At 44.8% G+C, this 18,478-nt stretch overlaps 1 protein-coding gene and 1 long non-coding RNA gene across 3 annotated transcripts in view; both read left to right on the forward strand.

The window, feature by feature from the left end:
• LOC309524422 overlaps positions 1–18,001 on the forward strand; it is a 59,532-nt gene extending 41,531 nt beyond the window's left edge. The window contains exon 2 of the long non-coding RNA XR_014215908.1: positions 17,519–18,001. This is a non-coding gene — a long non-coding RNA (uncharacterized lncRNA). The remainder of the gene's footprint in view (positions 1–17,518) is intronic.
• On the forward strand, positions 6–15,600 carry TRUB2 (TruB pseudouridine synthase family member 2). Of its 2 annotated transcripts, XM_082208993.1 has the most exons (8): positions 6–225; positions 1,643–1,774; positions 3,188–3,262; positions 4,367–4,428; positions 6,720–6,801; positions 7,383–7,455; positions 13,902–14,038; positions 14,853–15,600. In XM_082208993.1, the coding sequence occupies exons 1-8, from the start codon at positions 120–122 to the stop codon at positions 15,179–15,181; spliced, it is 996 nt and encodes a 331-aa protein (XP_082065119.1). In that variant the 5' UTR covers positions 6–119; the 3' UTR covers positions 15,182–15,600. The 2 variants fall into 2 exon arrangements, with proteins under 2 accessions (XP_082065119.1, XP_082065120.1); XM_082208994.1 differs by lacking the exons at positions 13,902–14,038; positions 14,853–15,600 and adding an exon at positions 9,809–10,529 and having other exon boundaries at positions 7–225.
• Positions 18,002–18,478: the final 477 nt, after the last annotated feature.

The following is an 18,478-nucleotide window of genomic DNA, read 5'->3' on the forward strand; positions in this document are numbered from 1 at the left end:
CGCTTGTTTCCTGGCCGGGCTGCTTTTCGTGACGGACGCAAGATGGCGGCGCCCACTTTGGGGGACCACTGAGAGTGCTACGCCCGTAAGCAGCGCCGGTGGCAGCGGGAGACGCTACAATGCGGTTAGCGAGGGTTGGTTTGCATGGGGTCTTCGCCGTCTACAAGCCCCCCGGAGTGGCGTGGATGGCCGTGCGGAACTCCGTGGAGACCCACCTGCTGAGAGGTGAGCCTTGGAAGAGGTTCGGCCCCGTTTCCTTGCTTCATGCTGTCTCCCGAGTCCCGCTCCTTACCATGCAACACAGAGTGTTCCGTAATAAATGTGCTCTTAACCAGGGTTAAGTAACCAGGATTATATAAATAGAATTTTTAAAATAATATGCTTTTGGAGGAAAAATATTTCTAAAGTTAGTTTTCTGTTTAAGTTACATAATAGTCCAGAACCTATTCATCTGGAAATAAGGGTTTAAGTTTTTCATGTGTGCTAAAACTCAGTCTAAGTTGTTTTTTTTAATCGTCTAACCGCATCAGTTAACAAGCGTGGATACATAGAGTATAATGTTATTGTTTTAGTTAAATAAGTTGTTTAAATTGTTATTAAGGAAATGATTATTTTTCTCCTTCCAATAAAGTACAGCAGAAAAGTTGTCCAAATATAAACAAGAATTTCATTATTATCTGTCTATGTATTTCTAATAGTATAACCAAATCAGTAATTTTTGATATAACTGTAAAAACTACTCTGAAAATTTATTATTCCAAAAATTAAACCTTCCTCTGGTTGTCAGTCCCTTCTTCCTCCTCGAGGAAAAGCCCCCAAGAGCCGCGCACCCTTTAAAGTCCACGCGGCTCTTGAGGGCTTTTGCCTGGAGGTGGAGGAAGGGACAGAGGGCAGCCCCTCAGTCCCTTCTCCCACCTCCCAGAAAAGCCCCCAAGAGCCACACTCCCTTTCACAAGCCGTGTGGAGCGTGTGTGCGACGCTTGGGGGCTTCTCCCTCCTGGGGAAAAGCCCCCAAGCACCGCACACACGCTCCACGCAGCTCGTGAAAGGCAGGGCTGAGCAGAGCCTGGGATGCAGACAGGCTCTGCTCAGCACTTAAATTTTTTTTTCTTGCATTCCCCTTCTAAAAGGCGCGTCTTATGGTCAGTGCGTCTTATGGGGTGAAAAATACGGTAAATCAAGACTTACTGACTTATGATTTAAATCACGATTAAGATCAATTTGATTTAAATCACGATTAAAATCAATTTGATTAAAATCACGATTAAAATCAGTTTGATTAAAATCAGTTTGATTAAAATCAGTTTGATTTAAATCAGTTTGATTTAAATCACTATTAAAATCAATTTGATTTAAATCTAGAGAACCAGAGCAGCACACAGAAACACTATTTACCTTCCCGCTGGAGTGGTACCTATTTATCTACTTGCACTTTCACGTGCTTTTGAACTGCTAGGTTGGCAGGAGCAGGGACCGAGCAATGGGAGCTCACCCCATTGCGGGGATTCGAACTGCCAATCTTCTGATCGGCAAGTCCTAGGCTCTGTGGTTTAACCCACAGCACCACCCGTGTCCCCTATTAATTAGTTAGCTATACCTTAAAAAAAAATAACCAGTTTTCTTCATTATTATTTTTCTTTAGACTTGAACTCATTCAAGCGACCAGCACCACAACGGCTTGTACGTTTCCTGCCTAGCATGGTGGAAGGGACGGATGGGAAGGAATTGACTATGACAGTTACGCAGCTCCCAGCTATGGCTGACCACCCTCTAGGTGAGATTTGAGCAGGGATGTAGGGTGGACAAGCTGGCATCCTGGGCCTGATGATATCAGGACTAACTTATCCTTTTCAGGGATAGTGAACATAGTGGCCTCCGGATGTTCCAACCCCAATCAGCATGGCTAATGGGTAGAGATTATGTGAATTGTAGTCCAGCATCTGGAGGGCATCACTTTGCCTATGCCTGATTTGTATCTACCTAAGAGACTCTGCTTTTGAGTCTTGCCAATGTATGAATTGTGGCAGTGTTTCTTAAACTTTGGTCTCCTGCTGTTGTTGGACTACAATTCCCATCATCACTGAGCACAAGTCCTGCTAGCTGGGGAAGATGGGATGTGTACTCCAACAACAGCTAGTAAGTCCAAGTTTGGGAAACAATGGATTAAGGTAACAAGACACTCACTGATGGGGCATTCTCAGGTGTGACACCTCTCTTGCCAATCCTTTGATGTTGGGCAAAGGTGGGATGGACAAAGAGCCTTCAGGAATCTCTTCAGTTCCGCTTATTCTTGGTTTGCTACATCTGATATCACTTTCTTATTGTGTTCTGCTATTTATTGTGTTTTCGGTTTGAATTGTTGTTAGCTTTTGCATGGCGTTTTTGTTTGTTTGTTTTTAATTCCTAATCACCCCATAAATCAAGGGGTAGCCAACATAATGCTCTCCAGATGCTCTGCACTGGAATTCCCAGTTGCTGGGAACTGCAGGAGGGGGCGGATGCTCTTGTGCACAGGTCTTGCTTGTGGGCTTCCCACAGTGGGCATCCTATTGGCCACTGTGAGAACAGGATGCTGGACAACATGGGCCACTGGCCTGACCCAGCAGGCTCTTCTTAGGCTCCATATACAGCCAATAGGGCCAGGTGATTTATTGATCTGTCGTCCAAAACCAGTTTAAAGTCCACATCATATAACTGTTTCAAAATGTTTGACCTGGTGATATATTGCAAATCACATTGTTAGAAAAACTGCAAAGCCGGTGGATGCTTTTCTCATGATTCCTGCAACAGTGCAACCCATACTCAGCTCTCTCCTGCAAGGGGCAGCAAACCACAGAGCAGGCACAGAGGAAAGCTGCCTTTCAGGAGCTTTTTTCAGGCAACGCCATGAGCTTCTTGCTTTAAGTGTAGGCACTAGGCAGACTGGTAGGGAGGTGGTTGAGGGAGATGTCAGTCTGAGTTGTCTCTAGGCTTTGTGCTAGAAGCCCCTTTTCCTCCTTCCTTTCTCCAATAGGGTTGTTTACTTCTGAGGATGATTCCAGAGTGGGATAAAATGTGGCTGCCCAATTCCATTCTCCTCTGGAGAGGAATTTGATGATTGTCTGGAAACTCCTTCTGTTTACCCCCTGCTTGGTGAGATCAAGTTTTGTGCATGCCTTAAAAAATCGACCTTGATTTTCCTTTACAGTTTCTGGACCGATATTCAGACATCTGAAAATTGGAGTAGGCCACCATCTGGATCCAATGTCCTCTGGAGTGTTTGGTAAGTAAAAGATACCTTAGCCAGTCCTTGCTATTATATGGTGCTCCCAGGAGCATTATTACACTGTGGCTAAGGTACATGCGGCCAATGAACTGGATTGCATCCCAAAGCAGTTGCTAATCTGGGCCCAATTCAAAGTGCTGGTTTTGACCTATAAAGCCTTAAATAGCTCAGGACCACAATACCTCAAGGACCACCTCTCTCCATATGAACCTACCCAGATCCTACAATAATCCTCTGAGGCCTTTCTTTATGTGCCTCCTCCATGAGAGGTCCAGAGGGTGGCAACACGAGAATGGGCCTTTTCTGCGGTGCTTCCCCTCCTCTTTGTGGAATGCTCTCCCCAGGGAGGTTTGTCTGATACCTTCAAGGGAAAACGTTCTTCTTTAACCAGGCCTTTGAACTGATTAACATATTATACCCCTTTTAAAATGTGTTTGTAGGGGGAATGTGTTTTTTTGTTCTTGTTTATTCAGTGGTGCCCCGCAAGACGAATGCCTCGCAAGACGGAAAACTCGCTAGACGAAAGAGTTTTCCGTTTTGGAGGTGCTTCGCAAAACAAATTTCCTATGGGCTTGCTTCGCAAGACGACAATGTCTTGCAAGTTCCTGCTGGCTCCCCCCCCCTTTTTCTAATCTGCTAAGCCGCTTATCAGCTGATCCGATCAGCAGATAAGCTGCTAATAGCGCTAATCCGCTAATCCATCAATGGGTTTGCTTCGCAAGACGAAAAAACCGCTAGACGAAGAGAATCACAGAACGGATTCTTTTCGTCTTGCGAGGCACCACTGTATCTTGTACTTTTATATTGTATTTTTATGTTGTGCATTGCCCTGAGATCCACAGGTGAAGGGTGGTATGCAAATTTAATTAATTATCATCATCTATAGTTCTGCAGGGGGGGTCCTAAATAATCCCCCCTTCTCTCATTTCCCCTTACTATTGGAATCCAAAGCCATGTACAAATTCCTTCTTCCCAGTCAGACTTAAGGCTTGCCATGATCCAGACGTATCTATTTACCTGTCCCTGGATTTGCAGTCAGAAAAAGTGACCTTTTTAACTTTGCCTGCCTAACTCTCCCACCCCTTCCTTTTTATATTTCAGTGCTTGGGGTGGCTAATGGCAACAAGTTGCTTCAAGCCTTGCATGATGCTAAACTCACCAGGGTAAGTATTTATTTTAATACAGTTATAAGTAGGGAATTATACATTATTATTAGGCATTAGAGCTGGAAGGTACATTGGGGTCCAGCCCCCTGCCTAGTGTGGGGTGTACAGTGTGCAGGATGTACCATGCATGATGCAGCTACAGAATCCCTTATGGATGCCTCCCTGGCCTCTGGTTAAAGGCCTTCTATAAAGGAGAGCCCACCACCTTCCACCACTTTCTTTTCCACAGCTGGACTGCTATTGTCATTGGGAAGTTTCTCCTGATGTTTAGCTGAAATCTGCTGCCCTTCCAATTCAACCAATCCATTCTGCTCCTGCCCTTTGGAGCAACAGAGAGCAAGTCTGCTTTCTGTTGCTCCAGAAAGCAGATCGTTGAAGACAGCAACTGAATCTTTCATTAAATGCTGCTTCTCCAGACTGAGCATCCCCAACTCCTTCATCTGTTCCTCTCGGTACTTAGTAGCCAGACTTTGCACCATCCTAAAGGTAAAGGGACCTCTGACCGTTAAGTCCAGTCACAGACGACTCTGGGGTTCCGGTGCTCATCTAGCTTTACTGGCCAAGGGAGCCAGCATTTGTCTGCATACAGCTTCCGGGTCATGTGGCCAGCATGACTAAGCCGCTTCTGGCTTAGAAACAGCGCACAGAAACACTGTTTACCTTCCTGCTGGAGCGGTACCTATTTATCTACTTGCACTTTGACGTGCTTTCGAACTGCTAGGTTGGCAGGAGCAGGGACCAAAGAACGGGAGCTCACCCTGTCGCGGGTATTCGAACTGCCGACCTGATTGGCGAGCCCTAGGCTCTGTGGTTTAGGGCACAGCGCCACCCGCGTCCCGCCTGCACCATCCTACTCGTGTACAATAATTTGAAACCCGCAGGGCGCACTGCGGGGCCGGAGTCTACCTGCCTCCTCCCACTCAGCTGCCCTACAGGTGGGGAGAGGCAGTGGATGGACCGTTTGGGTAGCACCGAGCCTTCATGTGCTTAAAGCCACCATATCTCTCCCAGGAGAGATGCATGGCTCCGGCGCACTGCAGGCCCCGTGGTGAGTGCCACCCAGCATTTTGTCACACACACCCCAGTGGTGACACCCGGGGCAGCCCGCATCTACCACACCTCCTTCCTCCACCCCTGGTCCAGACCAAGGCAAACAATAATACTGGGTTTGGACAACACGCTAAGTCAAACTATGTTTTAAAGTGAAACCACAGCAGGACTGAAGGAAAAGTAAAGTGGCCACAATCTCTTATCCAGGATGCCCACACATTTGTTGTGCATTTGCACTAAGCTCAGTCAGTCAGCCTGATTGAATTTTGGGGCTTACAATTAATTGTGTATTAGGATTGCAGTTCTAGTCTTGCAGCAACAGCTGTTTTGTTGCTTTGATGCAACAATACATTTTTATAAATTTACTTAAAATGTACTTAAAATGGAAGTACGTTTAGGACCCCTTTCTCTCTCTCTCGTGTGTGTGTGTGTTTCACATAAGTTAGGGGCAGGCAGACATCAGGATTGTGGAATCTACTTTGTGTACTAGAAACAACTGGAGCCAGGTCAAAATGGGGAGAGGCACACGTAGAATTTATGAGCAGGGTGCATCTGAGCAAGTGTTCTGGAAACTGTTTTCAATTACAAGAACTTTACTCTTATACGTAAAGAAAGAAAGAAACTTCATTCACCAGCACCACCTGATTTCAGGGGCAGGGGGAGTGATTTCTTTTGTTTTTGCTGTAGTTAAACAACTGGGAGTCAGAAGTCCTTGCTGATCTACTGCATATAATTCTGAGATCAGCAGAAGAGCCTGGCTGCTGGATTCATCCACAGGGCCATCTAGCCCAGCATCCTGTTCTCACAGCAACCAGCCAGATGTCTTGGGGAAGCCCTAAAACAGGCCATTAGCAGAGTAGCCCTCTCCTGCTGTTGTTAATCCGGTATTCTGGTGCTTTTGATCCTAGCTGTCAGGACTAGTAGTCCCCTTTTAAAGCCCTCCCAAGCTGGTAGCTATCACTAAGCATTCCATAGCTTAAGCCAACCTTTCTCAACCTTGGGTTCCCAGATGTTGTTGGACTACAACTCCCATCATCTCTGACCACCACAACTCCTGATGATGGGAGTTGTAGTCCAACACCTGAGGACCCAAAGTTGAGAAGGGCTGGCTTAAACATACGCTCACTGCTGTGTCCTTGTTTTGTATTGAGCAGTAACTACAATTGGGGGCTGCCTGGTTTTCTTTTAAAGTGTTACCACTGTAAACTTATCTCACCATGCATTTCTTCTTTTCAAAGACTTACACAGTTAGTGGCTTGTTTGGCAAAGCCACAGATGACTTCTCGGACACGGGCAAACTGATCGAGAAGGCAACATTTGGTAAGTTTATCCACAGGGATAGGTGTGGGGAACCTGTGGTGGTTCAAGCTTACCTTGGTACTGCTGTGGACAGGTTTCCTGCATTTTAGGGGGTTGGACTAGATGACCCTTGGGTGTCCTTTCCAACTCTACAATTCTATGATTCTCCCCTGTTTCTCTGAAGCACAGCACTTAGTCAGCCGGTCCTGAAAGCCCTGCTAGCTCAGCCTTCAGCAGGAGAGAGTTTGCTTTTCTTTTCCACTGCCCAGAAACCAACTTGAGTTGGATTCCAGGTGCATGTTTTCCTCTTAGGAGGATACAAGGTGAGCCCATCCCCCAGCAATGTTTTGAAATGGTGGAGTTTTAAAGCATCTTATAAGTATCTTGAGTTTGCTTTATTTTTTATTGTGTGGTGGCTCCTTCCTCATCCTGACTCCTAAAACCACTGGGGCTCCTTTTCATATTGTTTTCACCTGGGAATTTGCTTAGGAGGCAGCAACATGTTTATAGTCTGTGTTTGAAATATATGCATTTAGCTCCAGGCTGTTGGATCACCTTGTCCATCCCTCTCAGTACTGTTTCCCCCCTTTCTTTGTCTGCAGACCACATCACCAGGGAGCAGCTGGAGAGGATCCTTTCTGTTATCCAGGGGTCCCATCACAAGGCTTTACTGCAGTAAGTATCCCAAACACGGGGGCTGTACCAGAGCACAGGGGCAGAGTGCCTGCTTTGCACGCAGAAAGCCCCAGGTTTGATCCCTGATAGCATCTGTTCAGATAGCAAGCCCCAGGAAAAGACCTTTCCCCGAGAAACCCCTGCCAGTCAAAGCTGACAGTAGATTGGCAGATAAAAGCTGCCACCTGTCAAAGCTGGCAGTGAGTGACTGCATGGACAATACCCTGTTCTGGTGCAAAAAGGTAGCTTTTCGTGCTCCCAGATCTCAAGGTTTCAGGTGACGCTTTTGCTGTCACTTGGGGACCAGTGGGAGATGCTTCCTGCTTTAGCTGCAGTGAGACATCTTCTACAAGATTTAAGGGAAAGGGAGGGTGTGGGGACTTTCACACCTTCTTTGTTTCTTATGCTGACCGTTCCCCAAAGAGCACCCACTCTGCTCCCCGTGTACAAGAAGAAGGTTATTGGTATTGGCAGGCCTGGGCAAACTGCTGAGCTTGGCAGATCTTCCTTTCCCTGTCATGGACCTTCAGATAGCTGTTGCTGGACTCACAACTCCCATCATCCCAGGCCACTGGCCTTGCCATCTGGCTGGGGATGACTTCCGCAGTTCAGTAGGCATGGCTGTGCCTTCCCTCTTTGCTCTTATATCCCAGAACATCCCAGCCTGCAACCCTCCTGCACCTCGCAAAACAACACACATACTGAAGGCACAATAAATGAAATACTATTATTAATTAGTAAAATGATTAGTCATTCTTTGTGATGGCAACTCAAAATTTTGTAAGCAAAAAACAAACGCATACATAACTGCATTAAAATCAACACACACAGTCCCACCATTCCACCCATCCAAAAGGGCAATAGCTAGTTAAAAGCCAGAGACCTGATTAGAAAGTATGGTTTTGCCTGACATCTAAAGATAAGAGGAGGTTTGTTTCTCAGTGGCTCCTGAACAGGATGAACAGGCTGGGATGCAGTTTGGAGAGAACTCGGGTTCTCCTCCAGACCTCCTCCTTTCCACTCATGGCATCCCCAGGAGCCCCTTCTTTACTTTGTCCATAGAAGCAAAGTCTGCTCTGGTTTGAGGGATGCCCTGCCCATGCAACATACCCCTGGTGAAGCCCCTCTTATGTTAGCAGTGGGGTGGGGGGGGCGGCAGCAGCAGCTGTACTTCAAGGCAGCTGTAAAGCTGGCATTTATAATTCCATACATTGTTCCAGAGCACCCTAAGTCATGCTACTCTTTGATGCTCTGAAAGTGTAAATAATGGATTGCAGGCCCTTCCAGCTGTGGGGTGTGGGGAGGCTAGCACAGCAGGCAACTCAGTGCTGGAAGGCCCTGGCAGCTGCTGCTTTCAGACCTACACAGAAATGAATGGTTCTTTTCGTTCTGTCCCTCCTTTTGTAAAAAAATGAAAGTTGTAATTTTCAGGTTACTAAATAATCATGCTAAATAGTTTGTGTGGTAGAATGATGGACACGAGCTAATAGAGGGAGTGTGGTGCAACTCAGGAATGGTTTGAATGTTGCCTAGCTGGCCTTAGGTGGGCCCTTGTTTTTTTAGTTCCTTCCCAACTATTTGCAACGTGTGCATATTAACGCTGACCTGTCTTACAATGGTGTTGTAAAGATTAGTGAGTTGTGATATATGTAATGTGCTTTGAGTGCTCCAATGCACCTAATTGACAGCTAAGTATTAATTGCTGTTCCTATAACTATTTCACTAGAATTCCCATTACTAAATAAATGACTTGGAGTTTTTATCTCTCCCTCCTTCTAAGGTGCCATACCTGATTCTGCACTCACATCCCAGTGAGATTCATGGCTGAGTGTGGTTTCCCCAGTCCAAATTTCCCACACTAGCTACTACACCTGCCTTCCCCAAGCTTGTGCCTTCCAAATGTTGCTGGATGGCAACTCACATGTTCCCTGATGGTTAACTGTGCTACCTGGGAGTTGGGAGTTTGGCTTCCACCAGCCAGGGCTCTCTGAGCTTCCCCCAAAATAGAGGCTGCGCTCATAGAGGAGGAGGATGGAAGAGTTGATAGCCGGAAGTTAGTTTTATAGAGACAAAAGGGTTTCTCTGGGCTGAAGCAACAGCACCTTTCCTCCAAGACATTCATTGGGATGGGAGCTTTGCATGTGCTCTTTAGATTAATCATCCTGGAGTTGGAAGGTGAAAACTGTTTGCTGCAGGTGGGGCTTGCTGTTCTTCCAGGCCCTTCCATAACTAGGGAAGTCCAAAGGCCCTTACGCCGAAGGTGAGCAGGAGTGCTAGGGTGGGGTGGGAGGTCAGTCAGCCAGGAGCCCTGCTGTCCTCCTCACCCCACGTCTTGTTTCCTTCTCTCCCTCAGGCCGCCTCCGTCCCTTTCCTTCCTTCCGCTGCGTCATTACTGCCTGCCCAGAGAGCATGAGGAGCTGAAGAGCTCCCAGCCTCTAAGCTTCCGGAACAGCCATGCCCACCCTCGGAAATGGAGTGTGGCGCAGTCCATGGGCAGCGACCATCAGAAGCCAGTGTGGCGGGTGGTGCTGATTTGTGTCTCAGGAATGGCATTTCTAGTGTGGTGTGTGCTGCGCCGCAAGACTGACATTGACAGGCTTCTAGAGGATGCCATGGAGGAGGACTCCCCAGAGCAGGATTCCCAAACGCCTCCATCCGAACAGGGGAAGCCTTGATGCAGGGGTGGTGGGCAAGTACCTCTTGCCACTCTGGATTCCTGATTCCACCACCCCACCCCCCAGGCTGGGTCCCTGGAAACTGCTGGTTCTATGGTATGGGTGTGAATTAACGCAAAGAAGACCGCCACAGAGGACGTCAAAAGACATTTCCTGAACACGGACAGCATAGTTCTGTTCCCAGTAGAAAGCAACACAGAAAGTTCTTTTTCAAAGCAAGAGAAGCCATCTGGTGGAGCTCAATTGGTTAAAGAGGGACGCTATTCTGTGTTGCAGGCACACTCCCTTTTATGTGTGAAGAGAAGGAAATTTGTCTAAACATTGTGCAGCTGCTGGTTCTGTTGGCTCTTAATGCTTGGGTGTAGTTGGTTTAAAATAATAAAATAATAATTGCCTAGATCCAGGTTTGAGGCAAATACTCTCTTGGTGAGAGAGCCCCAGGAGAGGTTTTAAATCACAAAACATGCAACAAAGAAAAACATGGGAATATAGGCTGTTAGACCCCTCCGAGTTTCTTCCAAAGTTCTCCTTTACTTCTCCTTTAGCATGGAGCGAGCAGCCCAGAAGTCCTTTCTGGTCAGTCTCACATGATGGAAGGGGGTAAACAAAAGGCTTTGGTGACCCTTCCTCTTGAGGTGAGGGGGCGTGACCTAGTTAAACCTGGCAGAATTGCTTACTCCAAACTGTCGTGACATGTTAGGGCGTCAACTGCAGTGTGTAGGTGCAAACGCTCCCCGTGCTCTTCCTGAGGCTGGAAAGGGGTTTACTGAGTAAAACCGAATTACTGTGCTGCAAAATGATGCATCTCTAAAAAGTTTATCACCAACATGAAAAGTTTGCAAAGCTCTGGCTTACTCTATGGTCTTAACCTCTTCATGCATTAACTACAGCAGGGTGGCCCAACTTTTCATACCAATGGGCCACAAGCGTACTTTGACACGAAACCTACAGGCTGCCTTGTCACATGGGGGTGGGTGGGCCAAGGCCAAAATTTGAAGGCCCCGCCCCCATCCCTCATGCTGCCTTCCCAGAGCCAGCTGTGGGAAGGAACTCTGAGGCTCAGGCAAAGTCCTAGAGTGCCTTCCCAAAGCTGGAAAACTGCTAACTAGGCTTTGGGAACTGTGAGGGCTGCGGGGTGGGTTGGTGGGTGTGTCGAAATGTTGCTGAGGGCTGGGCCATGCGTTGGATAACCCTGAACTACCGCTAAGCATGCTGTATCATCCTTGACCATTTGACATGCCGGATGGAGCTGATGGGGGTTGGGAGTCCAGCAACATCTGGGGGACCACAGGTTCCCCAACCCTGGACTACTCCTCTCATGGAGTATTGATACTTCTTCCCACCTACTCCCCACCTAATGATAAAATTGGAGAAAACATGAACAGAAGTGAATGGCCTCTTAGCTATTTAAGGATGCAAATCCCATATGCGTGACTTGTCTATCTGTTGTATACATCTGAATGCTTCAGAATAACTATGAAAATTCAGATAAGAAACCACACAAACTTTTAATAGCTACATAGCACAATCAAGACTTGAATGAATGAATTGCACCAGCCAGGCTGTTTGGACCATCCATTAATTTTAAAATATGTAACAGAGGCTACTACTCAGTAAGGTAGTAACCCTTGATGTGGACTGCACCTCTTTAGACTGAAGGTGGGAGCTCACATGATTGTTCCTTGATACCAAAAAAAAAACCCTGCACATAGAAAACTCGTCAGGGAGAAGGCTAGCCTTGCTTTGGAGACTCTCTTTTGCACACAGGAACACTCAGTCATGTGAGTCTCCCATCTACAGTCTGAAGTAGTATGGTCCAGATTAAGGGCTGCCACCTCAGAGAGGACTACCTGATGCTTCTGCAGTTGTTGGCTTGTTGCTTCTGCATATGGCAGGATATCACTTCAGGAAAAGCTAATATTGATTAGCAAAGTGGTTACGCAGAAAGCTGGCAAATAAGTGTGGCCTCTCCCTTTGCTGCCACTGTTTTTATGTATTAAGGTTTAATTAAAATGGAGACTGTGGACATGGGTTAAAATGACAGCCTTTGTGCACAACCTGTGCAATAACTTTGGGGTGTGTTGAATAATCACTTGTTGGTCTGTTTGAAAGATCAGCTTGGCAGATGATAGCCTTTCCAATGAAGGTCCTATAGGGGGTGTGGGGGTGGAGAGGATATGAATGGCAAACTAGTTGGAGACATTTGTAATGTGGATTTGGGAAGCAGTGGCTGCATCCATCTGGAAACCTTAAGAGCAGGTGTATCTGCTTCAACTTTCCACAAAAAAGTGTGTGGTGTACATAAGTCAGCCTTGTGTTTAAGCGCTGGCCTAGTAGCCACAGGCAACCACGAATTACATGCAGATAAGTGAACTGGAAGAGGAGACACATCATGTTCCATCCCTCCTCCCTCTGTATCTAACAAAGAAACCAGGTGGGCTGTACTGAGTAGAAACACAGCAGCCTGCTCCAAGAAGGGCAGAACTCCCAATCCCTCCTAAGTAGCTATTTTGTGGGTTTATTTACTGTGTTGACTGTTTCTTAGCCTAAGTCATTCACTGAGGTTGTTAACCTCTGCATGTACCCCACTGCCAGTGTGAGCTCACATGATTGAGATGGTCCTTCATACAAAAAACTAAGAACATTGCACACAAAAAACTAGCCAGTATGGGTAGAAAAGATATTTCCCCTGACAAACTAGTTCTATCTGCAGGGTCTTTTGTTTATATGAAGGCGCATTCAGTCATGTGAACCCCCACCACCAGTGTCTTAAGGGCTTAGACACAGCCTAACCACCTAAGCAACCACGAGGCCTTAAAAGTTGAATGACTGGAGAGACCTGTCAGGAGTAAGCATGGACCAATGGTACTAAATAGTATGGGAAACAGCCCTACTAGAAAAATTAACCAATAAACTGAAACTTGACACTGGGACAAACAGAAGAAGATGCCTTCACCCCGGTATGGCTCCCCTTTATCACGTACACAGCCCAACAAGACAATGACAATAATCCACCAACAGCATATAAATCAATATGGCTAACCTGATCCAAAACACCCACCCACCCCACTCACACACGAAAACAAAGATCACCACAGCCAATCACAAACAAACAACCACACCCTAGGCCAACCCCAACCTCTCTCACCACCAAAGGAACACAAGTGAACAGCAGAGAACCGGCACGAGTAACGCTGACACCAAACCCTACACACATTATGCAAAATAGAAACATTGCCACCCGACCCCACCCATCTCCCCACCCCACCCCTTTTCTTCCTAATGTATCAACAAATGAAACTGATTTGTAAAAATGTTACATGGAAAAAATATGAGAGACATTACACATACTTCTGTAAAACAAGAAAATTTTATTTTAAAAAAAGCGCTGAATGACTAAAACCACCGTTTATGTCAGAATCTGGCAATTTCATCTCCATATTGTGATACAAAGGGTCACTGCACAAATTTTCCATTTTTACTGGCTGCTTAAGCATTTTTGGCAGCTTTCAGGTGTTTATGCATTGTGTGAAGTTGACAATCATAAATGCAATTTCCATGAGTCTTATGACATTCCCCAGTCCCTATAATTTGGGGAAATGGCTACTGAGTGTACCTGATTATAGGAGAGCCGTCCTTGGAGATAACTGGCTGTGTTCGGCTGGGCAAAGTGTATTGCACAAACCAGTCAGACAGTAGCTGTGCAAATCCAGCAATAGGAGAGTTCAACCTCTCTTCCCTGATGTATTCTCTCCCTTTGCCTCCTTCCAGATATGCTAATATTGACTTGAAAACCCAAGAGGCCTACGAGCTGGCAGTGAAAGGATTAATTCGTCCCATGGAGAAAAGCCCACCCTTAATCACAGCAGTGCGAAGCCTCCAGTTTGCACCACCAGAATTCCAGCTAGGTATGGCTAGGGATGTATTTCAAATCCCACGACAGATTTCCATTTTTTATTTTTTTTAAATTGAGACATTTACAGCTTTAGGGGTAGGAAGGACCAAGAAGCAAGTATTAAGAGAGATGTTTGCCCAAGAGACCAGAAAGCAGCTGACAGTTCACAGCAGAGAATACTAACCTACATGGACAAATGGTGCAGGAGCTTCTCACAGCAGCCCCCCACTCTTAAGGAGAATCCCAGCTGTGTTGATCCATAGTCTTTGACTATGTTCACACTCTTACCTGCTGGGTTCACTCATCTAGGCAGTTATTATCTGGGCATAGGGTTATTATGAAGATAAAATGGGACAGCCCTCAGATCAGGATTCTGGTATGCCCATTCTGTTCTGACCATTTAGCGCTAAAATAAATCTTTGTTGCATCCTCCTTGTCCTTTTGGCTCCCTTCCTTTGAGGAAGATTGTTACCTCCATCCAAGGGAAGAACTTTCAGGGCAATATTTTTGCAACATCACTGGGTGTAAGACACCTTCCTAGGTTTTCAACGGCTGGGAGACCAGAATGGATTTTCATTGGGACTTCTAGTGACAACCAGTTGAATTCAATGCACTAAAGTTTTTAGCTTTGTCTGTTAAATACAAGTAAAACCAACATGCAAGTTAGATCATGCTCCAGTCTTTAAGATATCAGAAAATTTTCTAGTGCTAATTACCCTTATTTCTGTAGTATCCTTCCCCTAACTGGAAAGTTTTCGAGTTCAAACTTTTTTGGGAAACCCCACCTCACTGCCTGCTTGTATTGACAATTATTTCTGTCCCCTTAGAAATCCACTGTTTGCATGAGACCCAGCAATACCTTCGGAAGATAGTTCACGAGATCGGTTTGGAGTTGAAGTCAGTTGCGGTCTGCACGCAAGTGAGACGGGTACGAGACGGCATTTTCACTCTGGAGGATGCCCTCTTGAGAACACAGTGGAACTTGCATAACATCCGAAATGCGATCCTGAAGTCCAAGCATAGAGTAGAAACTGAGATACAAAAAAGCCTTGCTTATGAGGGAGAGGAAGAAACTACGGCCTCTCCAGTTGCAGGTGGCACGCAGCTGAGCGAGGGGGAAGATGCCTTGCCGCCAAGCTCAGTGATAAAATTGTGAATATCTTGTACTACATGGAAAATGGTTAAGTGCGGATGTGGAAAGCACCCTGGAATTTTTCTCCTTCACCACATTGCACCTGAAGCTTGCTGCCCTGTTTCAAGCTGTTCTAAAACTCATTACTCTCCAAACTCTCCTGCAATGAAACATTTGCAGTATCTGATCCTGTGGGAAAGTATCTAATCGTATGGAAAAATCAGAAGCTGTTTCTGAACCATATGAAAACACTGCTTTTTATCTTCTCTAGAAGCTTGAATGTTTCAGCCAAAGGATTTGTAGAGCTGGTTGATTTGCTGCATAAAACAACCTGGTTGTTACTTAAATGTATTTAAAAAAAAACCCAAATCCACCTGTGAATTCCGACTGCAGTATGATGCTTTGATTTATTCATATTGCCATGATTAAAATTCTGAAACTCATTTATGAGTTTATTGTTAAATTCAAGCCTGAAAATGTGTGAGGGGGTGGGTGGGTGGCAGTAGCTTCTGGTATCACTCCAAATGAATTAAGGAAATTTTACTATAACTTGGCATGACTATTACTTGACAAAATCTTGGTTTGCAGTCATCCTGCAAATCAGAATTAGAAACTAGCTTGAAGTAGGATTGTAAACCATTATTTATGCTAACTATGGTTTGTTGTGTTGCCTGAATTGGCGAAGTTACTGCTGTCACAGAGGACATGGGCTCTGCGATAAATTGCCATTTCGTTGAATACCAGTATTGAAATAACATTGTGATAAATTTTTCAATAAGGCACTATACCTGTGAACAAATGGTGGAGACATGACAGCTTCCCAGTGGGTAGCTAAGCCCTCAGACAAACCAGCAACACAGGTATCTTTCCACTTAAGGCTTGGTTAATTATGCAGAGCTTGCTAACAATCCAGGAGGAAGCCCCCATGGCTAGACAATAAAAGTTGCAGTGGCAAAATAAAAAAAGAACGTAAACAAAGAACTGGAAAGCATTCTTTCTTCCCTCACGCTCACTGGTGAGAAAAGAGGCGGACGAGTTTTTGTTTTTATTTTCTGGTGGTGGTTATGTTGTTGGTTCCCCTAAATAGCTTTCCTCCATATTGAAAAGGGTTTTACAAATTTATTTAAAGGAGACTATCTTTTTGCTTGTCCTCCCTTCAGCAAAGCTTCCTAGGGTACTTTTAAAAAAAGAGAGAGCACCAAGATAAAATAAATAGCTAATGTATAATAAATGGTGGCATGCAATAAGATTATATTCAGAACCCTGGCAGAGCCATATTTGTTACCCCAAAGATAAGACTGGCACCACGGGGGCTTTCCTGGGCAGGGAAATATTTGGTTTTGTACATGCAGAAGCTTAGATTTTTCTATAGGGGGGAAAAGAATTGGGAATGGTTGACTCCTAGCTAAAATAATTACCTACGAATGTGAGGTGGGCATTTATGGGCTAGGCTGTGTGGTGAAGTGTTTATGTTACTAGTTTATGGGTCTTACTAATTACAATTCTAATTGCATCAATGGGACTATCGCCAAACTCCTGATAAGCAAATAAAGCTTCAGTTGCTGCCAACCACAGCTGCTTACTGAGCCTAAAGTAGCCAAGAAAAACATAGCTTCTGCCTTTACTACAAAGGGAACTGCCCCCATATCTTAAAGAGGGCCTGTTGTGATACTGTATCTTGGACTAAATGATCTATGTTGACAACACTGAAATCAGACAAATTAGTTCTTACAGAGGAAGAGTGTGTGTGGGAGCAGCTTTCAGGCAGCAGTGGACTTTTCAGCTGTGTATGTCTTGGGTGGGGGGGGGCGGCTGAACAAGTAAAAGAACATGTGTTTGATTGGTTGCATTACTTTCAGGTAAATGAAATGTTTAAAAAGGATTTTAGAGAGAGTGGATATGCAGAAAAGGAATCGAAATTTCAAATAGAGATAATAAATAATGATTATAAGATATTGTCAAAAATGTATAAAATGTTGTTGGAATGGCATACGATGGATGAGGAAGTAATGTTGGTTATGATACACTGGGCCAGAGATTTTGGATCTAATATACAATTGGATGATTGGGAAAAAGTATGGAATGAAAATATAAAATTTACAGCATGTCTCCTGCGTTAAAGGAGAATGTTATGAAAATGGTATATAGATTATATATCACACCAGTTAAGTTAGCAAAAATGTTTAAAACATGTAATAAGTGTTGGAAATGTAAAGAAAAAGAAGGATCATTTTATCATATGTGGTGGGAATGTAAGAAGGTGAAGGGTTTCTGGGAGAAGATATATGATGAGTTGAAAAAGATGTTGAAATATACATTTGTAAAGAAACCAGAAGCCTTTCTGTTAGGAATAACAGGAAGTGAAATAAATAGAAGGGACTACAAACTTTTCCAATACGCAGTAACGACAGCGAGAATATTAATGGCCCAGAAATGGAAACAGGAGGAACTACCGACCCTTGAAGAGTGGAGAATGAAACTTATGGACTATGCAGAGTTGGACAAACTAACTGGGAAGATTAGATATCAACAGGATCACAAGTTCATCGAGGACTGGGGAAAATTTACAGAATATCTGAAAAGTATATGTGATGAATAAACAACGCTAGTGGGATTTAAAGAAGTTTTGTCACAGTTAGAGGAGTATTGTTAAAAAGGAATTGGATAGTAAGGGTATACTAAAAGGCAATATTAAATTTAAAGAATGTGTAAAGTATGTAAAAATATGGATGATTTGCAGAGAAGCTGATGGAAGTCTAAAAAGTTGAAATTTGTGAAAAAAATTGATATGGTGAATTTGTATAATGGAAAATTTAATAAAAATTATTATAAAAAAAATAAAAAGGAAGAGATTGGTGGGATGGAAGCTTTGGGAGCAGGCCTTCAGGGGGTGGGCTGGAGGATATATGCAGTTTTAGAAGCACAGCGCTCTAATTTATTGTGTATTCTATTTGACCCGCTGCCCTACATTTTATTTCTAAAAGAAGATTCACAGGCTAGTGGAGTCACCGTGTGAGTGCCACACTCAGGATTTGGGAATTCCCACAAGCCTAGATCGCTTTGGTTTCCATGTTATTGGAAGTCTAGGACCAGATTGATTGAAGCCAGAAATGTGCCCTATTCTCGGAGAAGTAGAAGGCTGGAAAGCTGGCTTTACACTGTGTAAACTGTAAGGGGTTGGCTGGAGGTGTGAGGCATACTAGTTTGAGATTCCAGGATTTTAACAATTAATTGGATATCCCCAGTTTCCCTTTGTTTCTGAGGATAGCTATACTGCTGTGAGATGCACCTTGTACATTGCCTTCATAGACCTGATGAAGG

The sequence above is a fragment of the Podarcis vaucheri genome, assembly GCF_965113315.1.
Source record: "Podarcis vaucheri genome assembly, chromosome: Z".
Lineage (NCBI taxonomy): Eukaryota > Metazoa > Chordata > Lepidosauria > Squamata > Lacertidae > Podarcis > Podarcis vaucheri.